Source organism: Somniosus microcephalus, chromosome 3, assembly GCF_052327205.1.
Source record: "Somniosus microcephalus isolate GS21.2 chromosome 3, FLI_Smic_1.0, whole genome shotgun sequence".
NCBI lineage: Eukaryota > Metazoa > Chordata > Chondrichthyes > Squaliformes > Somniosidae > Somniosus > Somniosus microcephalus.
The window spans coordinates 331,313,612-331,332,587 of record NC_140989.1 but is presented as its reverse complement, the minus strand read 5'-3'; the positions used below and the strand labels follow the sequence as shown (position 1 = coordinate 331,332,587).

The 18,976-nt window shown below is 44.3% G+C and overlaps 2 protein-coding genes across 2 annotated transcripts in view; one reads left to right on the top strand and one right to left on the bottom strand.

Moving 5' to 3' along the window:
• Positions 1–4,995: 4,995 nt before the first annotated feature.
• LOC147122243 (uncharacterized) lies at positions 4,996–11,397 on the top strand. Its single transcript, XM_085983162.1, has 4 exons — positions 4,996–5,780; positions 6,769–6,917; positions 9,074–9,198; positions 10,684–11,397. The coding sequence occupies exons 1-4, from the start codon at positions 5,282–5,284 to the stop codon at positions 10,775–10,777; spliced, it is 867 nt and encodes a 288-aa protein (XP_085839288.1). The 5' UTR covers positions 4,996–5,281; the 3' UTR covers positions 10,778–11,397.
• The window catches only part of ttc22 (tetratricopeptide repeat domain 22), a 45,485-nt gene continuing 37,613 nt past the window's right edge, over positions 11,105–18,976 (bottom strand). The window contains exon 7 of the mRNA XM_085983161.1: positions 11,105–18,883. Within this exon, the coding sequence (XP_085839287.1) occupies positions 18,386–18,883 (498 nt within the window). The 3' untranslated portion in view covers positions 11,105–18,385. The remainder of the gene's footprint in view (positions 18,884–18,976) is intronic.

Sequence of the window (18,976 nt, the reverse complement as noted above, 5' to 3'; positions counted from 1 at the left end):
AGATGGTGGACCACCGTTATTGGGACGTGAATGGATCAGAAAGATAAGTTTAGACTGGCACTCCATTCAGGCACTGACTGTGGCTGGTAAAAAGGACGACGACGTCACACCTGGACGATTGTCAAAAATCTTAGCTAACGCTAAAGAGGTATTTCATCAAGAACTGGGAACTCTTAAAGGCATAACCACCTCGATAAAAATAGAAGAGAATGCAATCCCCAAGTTTTTCAAAGCAAGACCGGTACCGTATGCAATTCGCCCAGCTGCCGAGGCAGAGCTGGAGAATCTGGAGAATGCAGGCGTGTTATCTAAGGTAGACTGGAGCGAGTGGGCGACAGCCATCGTTCCTGTCATGAAAAAAACGTTAAACAATAAGTCTGAGGAGCCAAGGAAGGTTCGCATCTGTGGGGACTTCAAGGTGATGGTGAACCCAGTCCCTCACACAGTACAGTATCCTCTTCCGAGGATAGAAGATATTTTTGCCTCACTATCTGGAGGGAAGTGTTTTACAAAAATTGACCTAGCACAAGCATATTTGCAGATGGAGGTTGAAGAATCCTCTAGGAAGTATCTCACGATAAACACTCACAAAGGTCTTTACCTGTATAATCGACTGATATTCGGAGTAGCATCAGCTCCGGCGATATGGCAAAGAGCGATGGAACAAGTCCTGCAAGGGATTCCGGGGACCCAGTGTTACTTGGACGACATCCTAGTGACAGGTGAAAATGACAGTGAACACCTTGCCAACCTAGAGCAGGTGCTCACTAGACTAAGAGAACACGGGCTACGAGCCAATCGCCCCAAGTGCGAGTTTTTTAAGAAACAGATATCGTATTGTGGCCACGTGATTGATGAAGAGGGGTTACATAAGTCCCCTGACAAAATTGAAGCGGTAGTTAAGGCTCCAGCGCCTGAAAATGTGTCGCAACTGCGGTCATTCCTAGGATTGGTGAATTACTACCATAAGTTTTTGCCGAATTTGTCCACAATTCTGCACCCACTGAACGCCCTACTACAAACTGGAGTAGCTTGGAAATGGAGCGATGAATGTAAGCGGACCTTTCAGAAGAGTAAAGACCTAATCACTTCAAGAGAAGTATTAGCTCACTACAACCCATCACTACCGATAAGACTGGCATGTGATGCATCTCCCTACGGCACTGGAGCGGTACTGTCACATAAACTCCTTGATGGTTCAGAGAGGCCGATAGCTTTTGCATCACGCTCGTTAACTTCAGCCGAGCGTAACTACACCCAGATTGACAGAGAGGCCCTCAGCCTGGTGTGGGGGGTGAAGAAGTTCAATCACTACCTGCACGGTCAGAAATTTACTCTACTAACTGATCATCAACCTCTTGTCTCCATTTTCAACCCTCAGAAGGGCGTCCCGATAATGACAGCACAACGGCTACAGAGGTGGTCCCTTTCCCTAGGGGCACGCCAATATGACATCGAGTACAAAGGAACTAAACAGCATGGGAATGCTGATGGATTGTCGCGCCTACCGTTGCCGACGGTGGAAGAAGCACCTGCAGTGGGTCCTGTGGAGATATTCCACTCGACCATAGTCGAATGTCTACCTGTGACGAATGCAAAAATAGAAAAGGAAACACGAAATGACCCGACACTCTCCAGGGTCTATGATTTAACGGTGAAGGGATGGCCAGCACATGGCGAACCACTGTTGCCAGCATTCTCGCCGAGAAGAGAACAGCTGTCAGTGTGCAGAGGAACCTTGATATGTGGATCCAGAGTAGTAATTCCACCCAAATTGAAGGATGGAGTGCTCAATGAGCTTCATGAGGGTCATCTGGGAGGGGTAAAAATGAAGAACTTAGCCAGAGCGTTTGTGTGGTGGCCGGGAATCGATAGAGAAATCGAAGATATGACCAAGAGCTATACAGGATGCCAGAAGGTCCAAAATGCCCCACCAGAAGCCCCTCTACATCCATGGGAGTGGCCCTCATCTCCATGGCAAAGGGTGCACATTGATTTTGCTGGTCCATTTATGGACTCGATGTTTTTAATTGCGGTGGATGCACATTCAAAGTGGCCAGAGGTAATAAAATTGTCCTCAACCACCACAGAAAAAACTATCACAGTCTTACGAACCATATTCGCCAGAAATGGGCTGCCTGAACAGATTTGCTCTGACAATGGACCACAGTTTGTGTCTGAAGAGTTCCGGAGGTTCTTAAAGAACAATGGTGTTAAGCATTACACATCCGCCCCATATCATCCAGCCACCAATGGATTGGCTGAGAGGTTCGTTCAAACATTCAAGAAGGCTATCAAGGCAATGTGTAATGAAGACATACCCCTACAACACAAGGTGGATAACTTCTTGTTTGCCTACCGGAATGCGACACATGCGGTTAACAACCAAACTCCAGCCATGATGTTCTTCAATCGAAGACTATGATGCCGCTTGGATTTGGTTAAGCCAAACATCAGCAGACACGGTGGCATAGTGGTTAGCACTGTTGCCTCACAGCACCAGGGACCCGGGTTCGAATCCGGCCTTGGGCGACTGTCTGTGTGGAGTTTGCACATTCTCCCTGTGTTTGCGTGGGTTTCCTCCGGGTGCTCCGGTTTCCTCCCACAGTCCAAAGATGTGCGGGTTAGGTTGATTGGCTATGATAAATTGACCCTTAGTGTTAGGGGGATTAAATATGTGGGGTTACGGGGATAGGGTGGGATATGTGTTGGTGTAGGGGTTACGGGGATCGGGTGGGATATGTGTCGGTGCAGGCTCGATGGGCCGAAATGGCCTCTATCTGCACTGTGGGGTTTCTGTGATTTCTGTGATTTCTGAGATGTGGAGAACAGGCAGTTTCAGAATATGAATGAAAGGCCGACCAGGAGTTTTAAGATAGGTCAACCAGTTTTGGCCCGGGACTACTGCACAGAGAAATGGCAGCCAGGAACGATCTGCACACGGCAAGGACCCCTAATGTATACCATGGATGTTGGAGAGAGCATTGTAAGACGCCATGCTGACCAGATTCTAGAGTCACTGGAAAACGTCAATTCCACACCACGATCCGATACACCTGGTGATGAAACCGAAGTACCAATTGCATCTACCTCAGAATCGGTGATATTGGAAGCAGACAAACCAAACAACGACGTTGATCCCAAATCACCTTTGCCAGAAGAACCTGATACCCCAAAGAGGCGTTATCCAGACAGAATCAGGAAGCCTCCTCAAAGACTGAACTTATAATTGCTTAACTTCAGCTAATGTATCTAACAACTGTAATTGTAAATATGTTATTTAATTATTAATCGAATGTTATGTACTGTTTAGCTAAAAGGGGAGGAATTGTAGTGTATGTACTTTGCAGAAGGAACTATATTCTGCAGCCCCTGTATACTGCAGTACCAGTAGTGACCACCCCTGTATATAAGCCTGTGTAGTAACTTTGCATAGTAGTTCCAGTTTTGTCTCCACTCAGTAAACACCTATTGTAACCAGCTCCTGCAGTCCGTGTCTCAATTACACACGGACATAATAGGACTAACAAGGCAAGGGAATACACAATGAATGGTAGGACCCTAGGAAGGACAGAGGATCAGAGGGACCTTGGTGTGCATGCACATAGATCCCTGAAGGCAGCAGGACAGGTAGATAAGGTGGTTAAAAAGGCATATGGGATACCTGCCTTCATTAGCCGAGGCATAGAATACAAGAGCAGGGAGGTTATGATGGAACTGTACAAACTGCTAGTTAGGCCACAGCTGGAATACTGTGTGCAGTTCTGGTCACCACACTATAGGAAGGATGTGATTGCATTGGAGAGGGTGCAGAGGAGATTCAACAGGATGTTACCTGGGCTGGAGCGCTTCAACTATGAAGAGAGACAGGACAGGCTGGGGTTGTTTTCCTTAGAGCAGGGAAGGCTGAGGGGGGACCTGATTGAGGTGTACAAAATTATGAGGGGCATAGATAGGGTAGATAGAAAGGAACTTTTCCCCTTAGTAGTGGGGTCAATAACCAGGGGGCATAGTTTCAAGATAAGGGGCAGGAGGTTTAGAGGGGATTTGAGGAAAAACTTTTTCACCCAGAGGGTGGTTGGAATCTGGAACTCACTGCCTGAAAGGGTGGTAGAGGCAGGAACCCTCACAACATTCAAGAAGCATTTAGATGAGCACTTGAAATGCCATAGCATACAAGGCTATGGACCAAGTGCTGGAAAATGGGATTAGAATAGACAGGGCTTGATGGCCGGCGTGGACATGATGGGCCGAAGGGCCTCTTTCTGTGCTGTATGACTCTATGACTATGAATGTCTCACCTCCTGACTCCCCAAAGCCTTTCCACCATCTACAAGTCACATGTCAGGAGTGTGATGGAATACTCTCCACTTGCCTGGATGAGTGCAGTTCCAACAACACTCAAGAAGCTCGACACCATCCAGGACAATGCAGCCTGCTTGATTGGCCCCCCATCCACCACCTTAAACATTCACTCCCTCCACCACCAGCGTACCGTGGCTGCAGTGTGTACCATCTACAAGATGCACTACAACTCGCCAAGGCTTCTTCGGCAGCACCTCCCAAACCCATGACCTCTTCCACCTAGAAGGACAAGGGCAGCAAGCGCATGGGAACACCACCACCTCCAAGTTCCCCTCCAAGTCACACACCATCCTGACTTAGAAGTATATCGCCGATCCTTCATCGTTGCTGGGTCAAAATCCTGGAACTCCCTCCCTAACAGCAGTGTGGGAGTACCTTCACCACACGGACTGCAGCAGTTCAAGGCAGCAGCTCACCACCACCTTCTCGAGGGCAATTAGGGATGGGCAATAAATGCTGGCCTTGCCAGCGACGCCCTGACCCCATAAACGAATAAAACAAATTTGTTTACATCACTTTCCTGTCTTGCCCATTTTTGGCTGCTGTCTGGGGAGTTGCCTTTACTTTTTTTTTAATTCATTTATGGGATGTGGGCGTCGCTGGCAAGGCCAGTATTTATTGGCCATCCCACGTTGCCCTTGAGAAGCCACCTTCCTGAACCTCTGCAGTCCCTGTGGTGAAGGTACTCCCACAGTGCTCTTGTTGCTGTTCACTGTGTAAGATTGTCTCTGAGTAAATAATTTTCTGCTTTGGAAAGCTCTGTTCAGTCAGCTACAGGTCAATCTAGTTCGTTTGTTTTAGAGGCAGGAGCCAGATTCAGGGCTCCGCTCCGAGTTTCAGTTCTGCAAGCAAGCTGCACTTCGGCCCTCGCAGAAATCACACAAATAGAAAAGCAGAGACTGCTGAGAAGCAAAACATGTCACTGTGTCCGCTGCAAAAGATCGCAAACTTCAGGCAACTGTGCTCGGGTTCAGTCAAAATCTACCGCTCATCCTTCCCAGATGACGCTACGAAGCAAGATGTGAAATATTTGAAGGATGCATTGGGCATCCAAATGATCGTCGACCTTCGCAAACCTGACGAAGTGAGTTCTGCAGTGGAGAAAGCGCCGATTGATACTGCATATAAAAGAGTGACAGTCACCGAGGAAGATATTGAAGGCATGAAAACAAAAGGAAGCACCGGGGATATGCTGAGCCAGGAGATGCCATACGTGCACTGTGGCCTGGGGTTTGCTTCCGCAAAGTACGATCAGCTACTTGGAGGCACAATGACAGAGGCGCAAAAGCATGAAATGAATCAGCTCCAACCATCAGAGAAATGCAAGTATGTTATGGAGCACTTCATCAATCCCAGGGGCCTGGCGCAGCAGTACATCGATTTATGTGAAACCTCCGGCACCTACCTCTTTACAAGTAAGTTTTGTCAGACTGAAGGAGTTAAATAAATTTTCAAAAAGCTATAGTGGTTCAAAAAAAAATTCTCATTCACCGCTTCTTGGCATATGCCGGAAGCACACGTTGCAAGGTGGGTGCGCCCAGCCTGTGATTTTTACATCGATTGGAGCCACGACTTTACAGGCCATTTCCAGTGCATCACTGAGGCTGGGCGGTCCTTCAGCTCTTTGGAGCCTGCAAATAGAAGCGCAACTCATTTACACCGATTTTCCGCTCCGTAATAGCCGGCCAGCTGCTTCCCATTGGGCCTGGAGGTTATTACAATAAATGGTAATGAAGAAAACGGGGTGGGTTGGAGTAGCTTAAACCCATGACTTGTGCCTCAAGGATAACTTAGAATTGCAAAGGCTCTTTTGTGCTTCCTTCTTGTGCACTGTTCCCTTCTTTTGGCTGCCTCTGCCCGTTTTTCCCAGTGGGAAACATTCTTTAAAAGTGCCACAAAATCTCACAAGAGCCATTTATTACACCTGTCTGTGACAGTCGAGTCAAAAATGTTACTATTTCCCCTCAGGCTGTTGTTAAAATCTTCATTCATAATAGACTTCTGAAAGGTTGCACTTTTAAACCCCACCCCCGTACTCCCAAATTACATGGAAGTTGCACTCAGTCAAGGTTAGTGCTGGAGCGAATCAGCCAGTTTCCGGTTACACATAAATTTATACAGTATTTACAGCACAGAACAGGCCATTCGGCCCAACTGGCCTATGCCGGTGTTTATTCGCCACACCAACATCTTCTCACCCTACTTCATCTAACCCCGTCAACATATCCTTCTGTTCCTTTCTCACTCATGTACTTATCTAGCTTCTCCTTAGATGCATCAAGTACACTTAGACATTTTTGTTAAAGGAATCAGCTGTATTTCATGGTAATAATAACTGAAAACAAAATGAAGTTAGTAAATGCCCTTGTGATTGAAAAAGTATTTTAATATTGTTGTTCACAGTCTTCAAGTGGTTTAGTGAGCCAAAAAATGTCCCTGCTCTGATACACTGCACAGCTGGGAAAGACCGGACTGGGATCGTCTCTGCTTTGATACAGACCTGTGTCGGCTTACCAAGGGATCAGGTTCTCGAGGACTATGCAGCCTCCACAGTAAGCTGAATATCATGTTAAGACAAACAGATAGTTGTGCCTTCTCACCTCCTTCTACTAGTGCTCCAATGAAACAGCCTCTGTCGATGCCCGTCTATTACTCCTCAGCAGCAGGTGTTCAAAACCTGAGAAAGACCTACCTCATCTTTTCTTCTAAACCAGCAACACAACAACTTGCATTTATATAGCACCTTTAATGTAGTAAAACGTCCCAAGGTGCTTCGCAGGAGCGTTATGAAACAAAATTTGACACTGAGCCACATAAGGAGATATTAAGGCAGGTGACCAAAAGCTTGGTCAAAGAGTTTGGTTTTAAGGAGTGTCCTAAAGGAGGAGAGGTAGTGAGGCGGAGAGGGTTAGGGAGGGAATTCCAGAGCTTTGGGCCTTGGCAGCTGAAGGCACGGCCGCCAATGGTGTAGCGATTAAAATTGGGGATGTGAAAGAGGCCAGAATTGGAAGAGATCTCGTAGGGTTGTAGGGCTGGAAGAAGTTCCAGAGATCGGGAGGGACAAGGCCATGGAGAGATTTGAAAACAAGGATGAGAATTTTAAAATCGGGAGCCAATGTCGGTCAGCGAGCACAGGGGTGATGGGCAAACAGGACTTGGTGTGAGTTAGGATACGGCCAGCAGAGGAAGTACCTTTCCGTTGCATGACATCTTCTTACCAAATGCCATGGGTTCTTCTGCAGTTGCCCGCAGAATGCCGAGAACTAAATGCTCTTCCTTTACCCAGGATGGTGATAATTGGAGGGCGAAGTTTCATATTTTAACGCAACTCAACAATATCCAACAAGTTACCTGCCAACACTAAGGGGTAGAAATTCATCCTGGGCTGCAGTGCAAAACGGGCAGTATCATCGGCCGTCTGTTACACGCCCTGCCCCATTTTAACAGGTGGCCGTTGTGCCACTGCCCAAGGCGAATTTCTAGCCCGAATTGTGTGCACTTGTACTTGAGGAATAGGCAGTTGTAAAAAAGGCTGAAGGCGCCTTTTAGTCTATATACTCCAAATATGTACTGAAATAATGTACACTCCTGCTCCTCCTAACTCCATATCAATGAAACTTATCTTTACGGTGGCGAGCGCTGGCTAGGCCGCATCCATATCTAGAAAACCTAAGCCAATCAGGGTAGACACCTGCTCCGTTCAGGGCAGCCCAATTTCCCAGAGGGGTCCTACAACAGGCATTAGGATGCTTATTAGCATATGCAACATGCCAAACTCCTGTTTTAAACGGCCTTCCCAGACGCCTGAAAAATGGCCAGACCCAATTTCGGGTCGGATGTATTTCAGGTGTCCTTGGGTCACAGGATGTTTTTCCCCAAAACAGAGCCATGTTGCTCCTATAAAATGGGTGCAGAGGTCCAATTTTTATTCCAATTTCTTTTAATATTTCCTTTAAAATATTTCAGCATCTTCTTACAACCAGTTCTGATTATTTTTAATTTGTTACAAATGCCTTTTAAGGTCTATTTCGTGATGCCACACTTCCAGTGGGGTGCTGCGTTTACCGGGAAAACAATGTGAATTGTGGGTAAATAGTCCCTGGTTGTCTGTCCATTGAAGTTCTCAGTGATGTGTCGAGTATTTCAAAATACTCGACACAAGTCAGGAGCAAGAGTGTAAACAGTCTTTATTTCGCACGCGTGGGAGAAATCTCTGTTCCACCAGGGTCGAGAGAATTTCTGCTTTTACAAAGAAGCGGGCTGCTTTTATTCTCGAAAACTGCAAAGATCAACATGTTGTTTTGCATGTACGAAAAAACGCAGACTGGTTCTCTTATATTTGCATAAGTTAATGATTGTCACCTGAGCTGTAGAAGCGAATCACATACTCTGTTCAGAGAGATTGTCTCCATGGCTACACTTATCTACACACTTAACATTATAAGTCACTCATAATGTTAAGACTCAGCTCAACAGTTTAGGCCAAGCTTCTCTGCATTTTTAGCTTACCCTAACAGTGAGCATGGCTCCCACTAAGAATGTACACTGTAGTAATGTGGAATTGGCTCTTTTGTCAATTATCCCCACTGATCTATGATGTGAAGATTTGCAGCCTTTAAATTGTGGATTTGGAAAGTCCACAGTTTAGGTTTTATCTGCATGAATGCACCAATCAATTGCACACCTGACCATCATTTTATCTTCTCAGGAAGGCTTGAAGGAAATTTATGATACACTTTATCAAGATTATATCATAAAACAAGGAATGTCTGAAGAGTTTCTATCAAGTACAAAAGAAACAATGGCAAAATTATTGGAGCACATTGACAAAAAGTAAGTGAGAACTGTTGGGATCTGCTTGATACTTGGAAAATAATGGGGACATAAATCCACGGCCCTTCCTGTGCACTGCTGCCATAACCCTGATTGGGAGTGTGCTGCAAGGACCAGGAATGAGGGCAGAATCCAGAAACGGCAGGTCCTGGCTTTGCACAGGAGTCTCCCGGAACTTATGGGAGGAGGCGTTGCCCAGGTTTTCAGTCCCAGAAACTTTAAGCCTACATTTTCTACTTTTGGTGCAGTCGTTGATAGAATGGCTACTGATGGGTTTTAGGCAGACTTCGGCAGTTCTTTTGCATAACTTCAGGTGTAGATTTGGATGGACTAAAGAGCAGGCTAGTGGTGAATGTGAAATATTGCTTGTAAGTAAAATTTAAAGTGATGGTGCTAATTAAAGGACAGTGTTATAAGAGGGGTGGTAACATTTTTAGAAAGCCTTTATTTTGCCTCAGACAGCTTCTCAATTCATTGTTAATGAAATACTGGGTTCTGTGGAAAGAGGTATAGAATATAAAAGCCATGATGCAATGGCAAACCACAGTTGGAGCACTGGGAAGGCTGTTGGGGCAATAGAGATTACCAAACCACTAGGCAATAGAAATACAAAGTAAGACTTGAAAAATTGGGGTTGTTTTCTTTATAACAGAGGAGAGTGTGAGGTGATTTGATAGAGCCATTTAAAATGATGAAGGGCTAGGACAGAGTCGATAGAAGCAGGGGCTGAATTTCCACACAATGAGCTGCGCTGCTTTTCCGCCAGTAGAAAAAGATTTATGCCAAATCGGAGCAAGTTTTCCTATTTGCCACAATAGCAGCAGATCTTCAGCAGGCTGGGACTTCCACCCACCTATGCCCATGCTCCTGACCACATTGATTTCCTAGGCTTAACCTTGGGTGGGTTCTGGGAGTGTTTCTGCTACTGTCACATTGCCTGCCTCAAGTGGCAGGAGGGAAATTGCTACAGTGCCTGAGTCAGCATAATGATCCACTGCATTAGGCAAAGTAGCCCTTTTAACATTCAAATCCCTAATAGTGAGCCATAGTAATCTTGGACATCAGGAATGCATTGCGTTGCTTGTGCCCGGCGTTGCTAAGGAACAAATGATGTGAAATATGCCATGTGACATATTCTCATCCATTCTGTCCAATTGCAATACGTTCGCTCCTATATGTCCAACATTATTTCCAGCTAAAAATCCTGGGTGATGGGGAGTTGGAGGAATAGCTCCCAGCCTGATTTTCCGACTCTATCCACCCAAGTTAATCCGATTCACTGGTGTGGAAATTGAGCCTTGTATTACATTGAAGTTTGTGGTAACTAATAAAAGGCTCACCCTTTAATGACTTTGTATCAGTTTAGAGTGGCTGAGAGTATCCATGTGACCAAAGCACCCAAGAGAGAAGTTAACCTGTCTGTCTGCAGGTTGGACACTTATTTGTGATATGCAAATTGACTACTCATTTTTTTTTACTTATTAGATATGGATCTGTGCAAGAATACATTACAAATATTGGATTTGGCCCTGAGGACCAAGAGAAGATGAAGAAAAACATATTGATCAATACATGTTAGGATGAGGAACACCATGCTTCTCCATCCACAACCCACATTCCACTGAATATTGTGTTGGGACAAGGAATTACAGATGGAATATTATGCTTGATTCAGATTATGGTTTAAGCAAAATATCAAATTGGGCACAAACACTATTGGGAGCTTTTTCTGCTTATCTAGGCTTAATTTGACCTGGGAGTGCTTGATTAGGGGGATGTTTTCTACTGTACAGGTCATACCTGACCTGGGATGTGTGCCAGTGACAGAGTATAAAAGGTGTTGCATTCTGCAGCATTGATTTCTCTTAACTAGAGTCTGCAATTCAAAAATCCTAAGTGTACGCTCTAAAAATTCTGGTCTAAACAGTACTTATCATTGCAAATTGTGCAATAATATACAAGTATAAATCATTTAGGAAAAGAATTAACAATGTGTCCAGAAGAGAGATCTTGTGAAATTTCATTCGTCAGGGCCTCACATCCAGCACTTTTCTAGTTCCCCTCATTTTCTATTTCTATTAAAGATAGTTTTCAATCCAATTTGTTAATTTCCAATTGATTTTATTTTCTCTAAAAGCCTCATTTGTAGAACTTTCTCAACTATATTCATGTTGAAATAAAGTTTTGCTTTTCATTCTACTTGTGTTTGAGGTTTGCTTTCTCTCAGTATTTTAATTTAAACACGGGACCTGGGTAGGACCGGGACCGATATCCTAGGGGGAGTGTTTGCTAGTGCTGTTGGAGGGTTTAAACTAAAATGGCAGGGGGTTGGGAACCTGTGCAGGGAGACAAAGGAAAGGGAAGCAAGGATAGAAGCAAAAGACAGGAAGGTGAAAAGCAAAAGTGGAAGTCAGAGAAATCAAGGGTGTAAATCAAACATGGCCACAGTAAACAATAATTCTAAAAGGTCTAAGATTAAAAAAACAAGCCTGAGGGCTTTGTGTCTTAATGCGAGGAGCATTCATAATAAGGCGGATGAATTAGCTGCGCAAATAGATGTAAATGGATATGATATAATTGGGATTACGGAGACATGGCTCCAGGGTGACCAAGGCTGGGAATTCAACATCCAGGGGTATTTAATATTCAGGAAGGACAGGCAAAAAGGAAAAGGCGGTGGGGTAGCATTGCTGGTTAAAGAGATTAACACAATAGTAAGGAAGGATATTAGCTCTGATGATGTGGAATCTGTATGGGTAGAGCTGAGAAATACCAAGGGGCAGAAAATGTTAGTGGGAGTTGTATACAGACCCCCAAACAGTAATGCTGAGGATGGGGATGACATTAAACGGGAAATTAGAGATGCGTGCAATAAGGGCACAGCAGTTATCATGGGTGACTTTAATCTACATATAGATTGGTCTAACCAAATTAGTAACAATACTGTGGAAGAGGAATTCCTAGTGTGTATACGGGATGGTTTCCTGGACCAATATGTCGAGGAACCAACTAGAGATCAGGCCATCTTAGACTGGGTATTCTGTAATGAGAAAGGATTAATTAGCAATCTTGTGCGAGGCCCCTTGGAGAGGAGCGATCATAATATGATAGAATTCTTCATTAAGATGGAGAGTGAAGTAGTTGATTCAGAGACTTGGGTACTGAATTTAAATAAAGGAAACTACGATGGTATGAGGCATGAGTTGGCTAGGATGGATTGGGGAATGTTACTTAAAAGGGTTGATGGTGAATAGGCAATGGCAAACATTTAAAGATCGCATGGATGAACTACAGAATTTGTTCATCCCTGTTTGGCATAAAAATAAAACAAAAAAGGTGACAACATTGGCTAACAAGGGAAATTAGGGATAGCATAAGATCCAAGGAAAGGACATAAATTGGCCAGAAAAAGCAACAAACCTGAGGATTGGGAGCAGTTTAGGATTCAGCAAAGGGGGACAAAGAGATTAATTAGGAGGGGGAAAATAGAGTATGAGAGTAAGCTTTCAGGGAACATAAAAACTGACTGTAAAAGCTTCTATCGATATGTGAAGAGAAAAAGATTGGTAAAGTCAAGCGTAGGTCCCTTGCAGTCAGAATCAGGGGAATTTATCATGGGGAACAAAGACATGGCAGACCAATTAAATACATACTTTGGTTCTGTCTTCACAAAGGAGGAAACAAATAAACTCCCAGAGATGTCGGGGAACATAGGGTCTAATGAGAGGGAGGAACTGAACGAAATCAGTATTTGTAGGGAAATGGTGTTAGGGAAATTGATGGGATTGAAGGCCGATAAATACCCAGGGCCTGATAATCTACATCCTAGGGTACTTAAGGAAGTGGCCATAGAAATAGTAGATGTATTGCTGGTCATCTTCCAAAATTCTATAGACTCTAGAACAGTTCCCATAGATTGGAGGGTAGATAATGTAACCCCACTATTTAAAAAAGGTGGTAGAGAAAAAACGGTGAATTATAGACCGGTAAGCCTGGCATCGGTAGTGGGGAAAATGCTAGAGTCCATTATAAAAGATGTAATAGCAGAGCACTTGGAAAACAGTGACCGGATCGGACAAAGTCAACATGGATTTACAAAACGTAAATCATGCTCGACTAATCTACTGGAATTTTTTGAGGATGTAACTGGTAGAATAGATAAGGGAGAACCAGTGGATGTGGTGTATTTGGACTTTCAGAAGGCTTTCGATAAGGTCCCGCATAAGAGATTAGCGTGCAAAGTTAAAGCACATGGGATTGGGGGTAAGGCACATGGGATCAGCCATAATCGCATTGAATGGCAGAGCAGGCTTGAGGGGCCGAATGGCCTACTCCTGCTCCTATCTTCTATGTTTCTAGGTACTGACTTGGATAGAAAACTGGTTGGCAGACAGGAAGCAAAGAGTTGGAGTAAACGGGTCTTTTTCCGAGTGGCAGGCAGTGACTAGTGGGGTACTGCAGGGATCGGTGCTAGGACCCCAGTTATTCACAATATATATTAATGATCTAGGCAAGGGAACTAGATGTAATATCTCCAAGTTTGCAGACGACACAAAGCTGGGTGGGCGTGTGTGCTGCGAGGAGGATGCAGAGAAACTCCAGTACGATTTGGACAGGTTGGGCGATTGGGCAGATGCATGGCAGATGCAGTATAATGTGGATAAATGCGAGGTTATCCACTTTGATGGCAAAAACAGGAAGGCAGATTATTATCTGAACAGCAATAGATTGGGAAAAGGGGAAGTGCAACGAGACCTGGGTGTCCTTGTGCACCAGTCGCTGAAGGTAAGCATGCAGGTGCAGTAGGCGGTTAAGAAGGCAAATGGTATGTTGGCCTTCATAGCGAGAGGATTCAAGTACATCAGCAAGGATGTCTTGCTGCAGTTATACAGAGCCTTGGTGAGACCACACCTTGAGTATTGTGTGCAGTTTTGGTCGCCTTATCTGAGGAAGGATGTTCTTGCCATAGAGGGAGTGCAGTGAATATTCACCAGGCTGATACCTGGGATGGCAGGAATGACATATGAAGAGAGATTGGGTCGATTAGGCTTATATTCGCTAGCATTTAGAAGAATGAGAGGGGATCTCATTGAAACTTATAAAATTCTAACAGGACTAGACAGACTAGATGCAGGAAGGCTGTTCCCGATGGCGGGGGAGTCCAGAGCTAGAGGTCACAGTCTAAGGATAAGGGGTAAGCCATTTAGGACTGAGATGAGGAGGAATTTCTTCACCCAGAGAGTGGTGAAACTGTGGAATTCTCTACCACAGAAGACAGTTGAGGCCAATTCATTAAATATATTCAAGAAGGAGTTAGATATATTTCTTAAGGCTAAGGGGATCAAGGGATATGGGGAGAAAGCAGGGACAGGGTACTGAATTTGGATGATCAGCCATGATCGCATTGAATGGCGGAGCAGGCTCGAGGGGCCGAATGGCCTACTCCTGCTCCTATCTTCTATGTTTCTAAAATGAGACAGTGAAAACAAGTTTCAAAGAATTTGGTGAAAAATAGTGTTCAGACATTTTTTTTTTTTTTTTTTTTAAAAGAACATTTTTTTTTTTTTTTTTTTAAACGCCCCTGTGATTTTTATCCCTGGTTGCTAGCAGCCGTGTCCTGGAAATTAATCTTTAATTCCTGGAGAGGCCAGGTCAATCCTGGCAAGCATCTTCCAAGTGTAAAGCCTTCTGACATTCACACTCATATGTAAATAATGGTTCATTGGGCAAGATACTACACGGCTGCTGGCACCTGTGGAACAAGCATTGTCTTAAAGAGGAGACAAAGATGGGGAAATACGATGGACTAAATGGTTCTGCATGTACAATCTATTTTCCTAAGTTCACCCATGATGTGGAAGTTGTTTCCGCTGAGCAGGATCACTTTCAATTATAAACATGTTTAGCTACCTTGCATTAGTTCCTAATACGGCCACTTGCTCCTGGCACGTGAAGTTCCTCCTTCTGTGATGGGCATCCTGTTGCTTTCAGTGTGAGCCCTGCTTTCAACTCTGGATTCTGAAAGGGGTGGGGGGTGGTTGAAGTCTATTCTTGATTGGCAAGTCTGTAGATGGAAGCTGCCTGAAGCTGAGAATATGATTGGCTTTTACCAGTTTTTTTTCTTGTGGTACTGCTATAATGATGGAGATTAATGAAAGACTCCATGGATTGTTATCCTCATTTAAAAGCTTTTCATCAAAGTCCTGTGCTCCAAACTATGGAGAACGAACATGTAAACAATTTTTTAAACTTTGGTTTCCAGAATCAATCATGACACTAACACAGCAGCAAATGGAATTGGTTTTACTTTAGGACTGTAGGGTCAACCAGAGTCCAAATTGTCAGGTTCTGAGACAAAAAGTATATGTTGTTCAGTACCTTCTGTGGTTTGGAGTATCGGATTCACATTGCCAGATCCAGGAAACTTTCGATTAACCGGCCCCTAAATAACCGGAACGCTCTATCCACCCACAAAATTCAGGAGTCGGTTCAGGTAACTTTTTTTACTTTTATTACTTTTTTTACTCCATTTGTTGCTGTGCAAGGGTGTAGCTGAAGCTGTTGCTAAGCTACAGAGATGCTTGCAACTTGTGCCGATTGTTTTGAAGCTGTTAGCAACAGGGTTTGTTGCTTTATACGGAGCTCCGAGCTCCGTATCTTTTACTATAGCGTTCGGTTATCCGGAATTGTTGATGAACCGGCACCACGTCGGTCCCGTCTGTGCCGGATACCAGAAAGTTTCCTGTACCATTGTATGATGACATTGACAATATCTAGTGGTATAATCAAGTGTTACAACAGAATGCTTGTTCATTAGCAGGGGGTTTCCTCCAGGCACAGAATTCAATGAGCATGAATGCCATTTCAATCGGGCAGAATTTTTACCTCATTGTAGATTGTGTAAGAAAACTCCACACTGCAGCCGTTGGAGGAGAAATCCCACCAGCACCTTCTCAAAGCAACTAGGGCTTAGCAATAAACCCCTCCCATTCCAAGAACAAATAAAATTTGCAAATTGGACCCCTGCCAATTGGCTGCATCTACACCAAATGAGCTCACCTTGTATGGAAATACAAAGTCAGCTCATTCAAATATTTTAGTGACACTTTCAGCGAGTTGCACGTGACGTGCTGGAAGAGCACAGGGTTTGTAAGTGTGGCGTTTTCAGCACAAGCATAGGGCTGCTGGGTGTAGACTATTTTTTGAGGAGGGAAGTGGCATATTCGACCTTTTGAAGCCAAAGCCTAGCTGGATGGTCCTAATGGAAGATCAGAGCCAGGGGGGGAAAAAAAAATCCAGATTTCCCCACTTGTGCCCTTGCAGTGCCAAGCAATTGATGCTCTCCTCAGATAAACCAGCCACCTTATGGGGAGCTGGGCTCATCTTCATTGGGCCCATAATTCCCTGCACTTAGTGCACTGGACGCAGAGTAGGTCTCAAGTCTCTATGTCCAAGGATACAGGGCCCTGGTGCTCAAGTCTCTATAGCACTTTATTAACCACAATAAGTGCATCAATTCACTCATTAGGGCAAACTGCCCAAGTTTTTCCAGTCCCTTTCAATTAAACAAGTTGCAAAATAAGATACAAAAGGAAAATACTGCAGATGCTGGAAATCTGAAATAAAAACAGAAAATGCTGGAGATACTCAGCAGGTCAGGCAGCATCTGTGAAGAGAGAAACAGAGTTAACGTTTCAGGTCGATGACCTTTCGTCAGAACTGGAAAAAGCAGGAAATGGAACAGATTTTTAAGCAAGTTTAGGGGCTGGGAAATGGGGGAGGGGATAAAGAACAAAGGGGAAGGTCTGTGATAGGATGGAAGGCAGGAGAAGAAAAAGAGGCATTAAGAGATATTCAAGGCAAAAGGAGATGGTAATGGGACAGGTTAAGAAACAAAGGATGGCTCTAGATGAAGTGTGAATTGCGCTGGCAGAATGAAAGACAGCTGCCATGTGGGGGAGAAGAACAGAAGGCACAAACAAAAAGTGTGGATAAAAAATATATGATAGGGGCCAGGTTATGATCTGAAATTGTTGAACTCTATGTTGAGTCCAGAAGGCTGTCAAGTGCCTAATCGAAAGATGAGGTGCTGTTCCTCGAGCTTACACTGAGCTTCCGTGGAACAATGCAAGAGGCCGAGGACAGTGAGGTCTGAGTGGGAGTGGAGTGGTGAATTAAAATGACAGGCAACCGGAAGCTCGGGGTCCCCCTTACGGACTGAACGGAGGTGTTCCACAAAGTGGTCACCCAATGAGTGAAATGAGTATGAGCAGTTATTGAAGGTGAATTTATGGTCACAAGTCACTTAGCTTATTACCACAACACGTGCTCCTAAACAGTGAGATAAGGACCGGAGTGCTGTAGCTGACTAAAGCAATCTGCTTTCACCTCTAAGATCTGCAATGAAACTGTCTGCTCTCTGCCAGTTGTAGTGGTCCAGAGTAGAATGAGTTTACCCAGACTATAGCACACAACTGCTCATTGCTCAGCACAAACTCATACTGAATTAGTAAGTTTTCTCAGAAAGGTCCCAAAGGTGACTGGTGTAGGAAATGGAAATAACAGTCTGATATAGTAGGATGTGTTCTACTGAGGTTGGAACTGAGTCACATTGTTGGGCAAAGTAGATTGTGCTTTATCCTTCGATTAACCAATACTATGCCTGGCCTGGGAGAGTTCTTGATGCTGCCAAAATTTAGCATTTCCGAGGTTTTACACACCAAAATATTTCCAATAGGAAATTCTGTAAAACCAGAAAGACCTTAGGGACTGAGAACAGCTGACACTCTAAAGAAGTTGGCTATCCAAGTCATATTGCTCATTCCTGGACATCAATGTAGTCTAAAAAACAGCATTATACAGTTCGAAGATGCATGAGAGTGTGCAATAAGGGTGAACAAATCACTTTGAAAAAACTATCTTCGAACTGAATTCTGCTGGCGTGATCACTGGTTGGGTACTTTACACCAAATACACTTTTTGCAATTCAGTCAACAGAGGCAAAATGATTGTAAAAACATGAGATTGGATTATAATTTGGCCTCAGACCATCCAAGGTTTGTTCCATCTGAGGTAAAAAGGCAAGGTTTGCTGATAATCTGAGTCCATCGGTTTCAAGTACTATATTTATATGGACAAGTGGAGAGGGTTTTCACAAAACTCACTGCTTATCTGACCTCTTGTTAACTCAGGTATGTTCAGGGTTCATGGTTTCTAACAGTAACTTTACTAGTTGCAGCTTCCCAGCTGTGATCATAGCTCTGGAGAGTTGTATAATCTTCGGCATATGGTTTCGACAAACTGAGCGCAGTTCCTGTCTGACTCTCTCCATTCGATACTTTGCCTCAGCCTTTTCCACCCATACTTCCACCTCATGGATAACCATCTCCTCACTGGATTTTCCCTGGACGAACAGTGACAGTAGCGACTCCATGAGGCAGCGGAAGCTCTCAGAGTACTGGGATCCTACATCATCGAGTTCAACTGCCTGCTTGAAGCACTCAACTGCATTGCGTTCCTCACCTTTGACCTGTAAACACTTTCCTCTCAGGAGCTGGATCTCAGGCAGGGTGTCTCCCAAGTCATACTCCATGGCTTTGGCAAAGAAAACTAAAGCACTGTTTAGTGCACTTTCATCCACCAATTGGAGTTCCTGCACAGCATCAACACCCATGTAGTAACAGACCTGTCGACAATACGGAATTAGGTTACTATTGCACAAGGGAAAATGAAATTAGTGGATGGGTAGGAGTGCATTACAAGACTGCAATCAAATCGA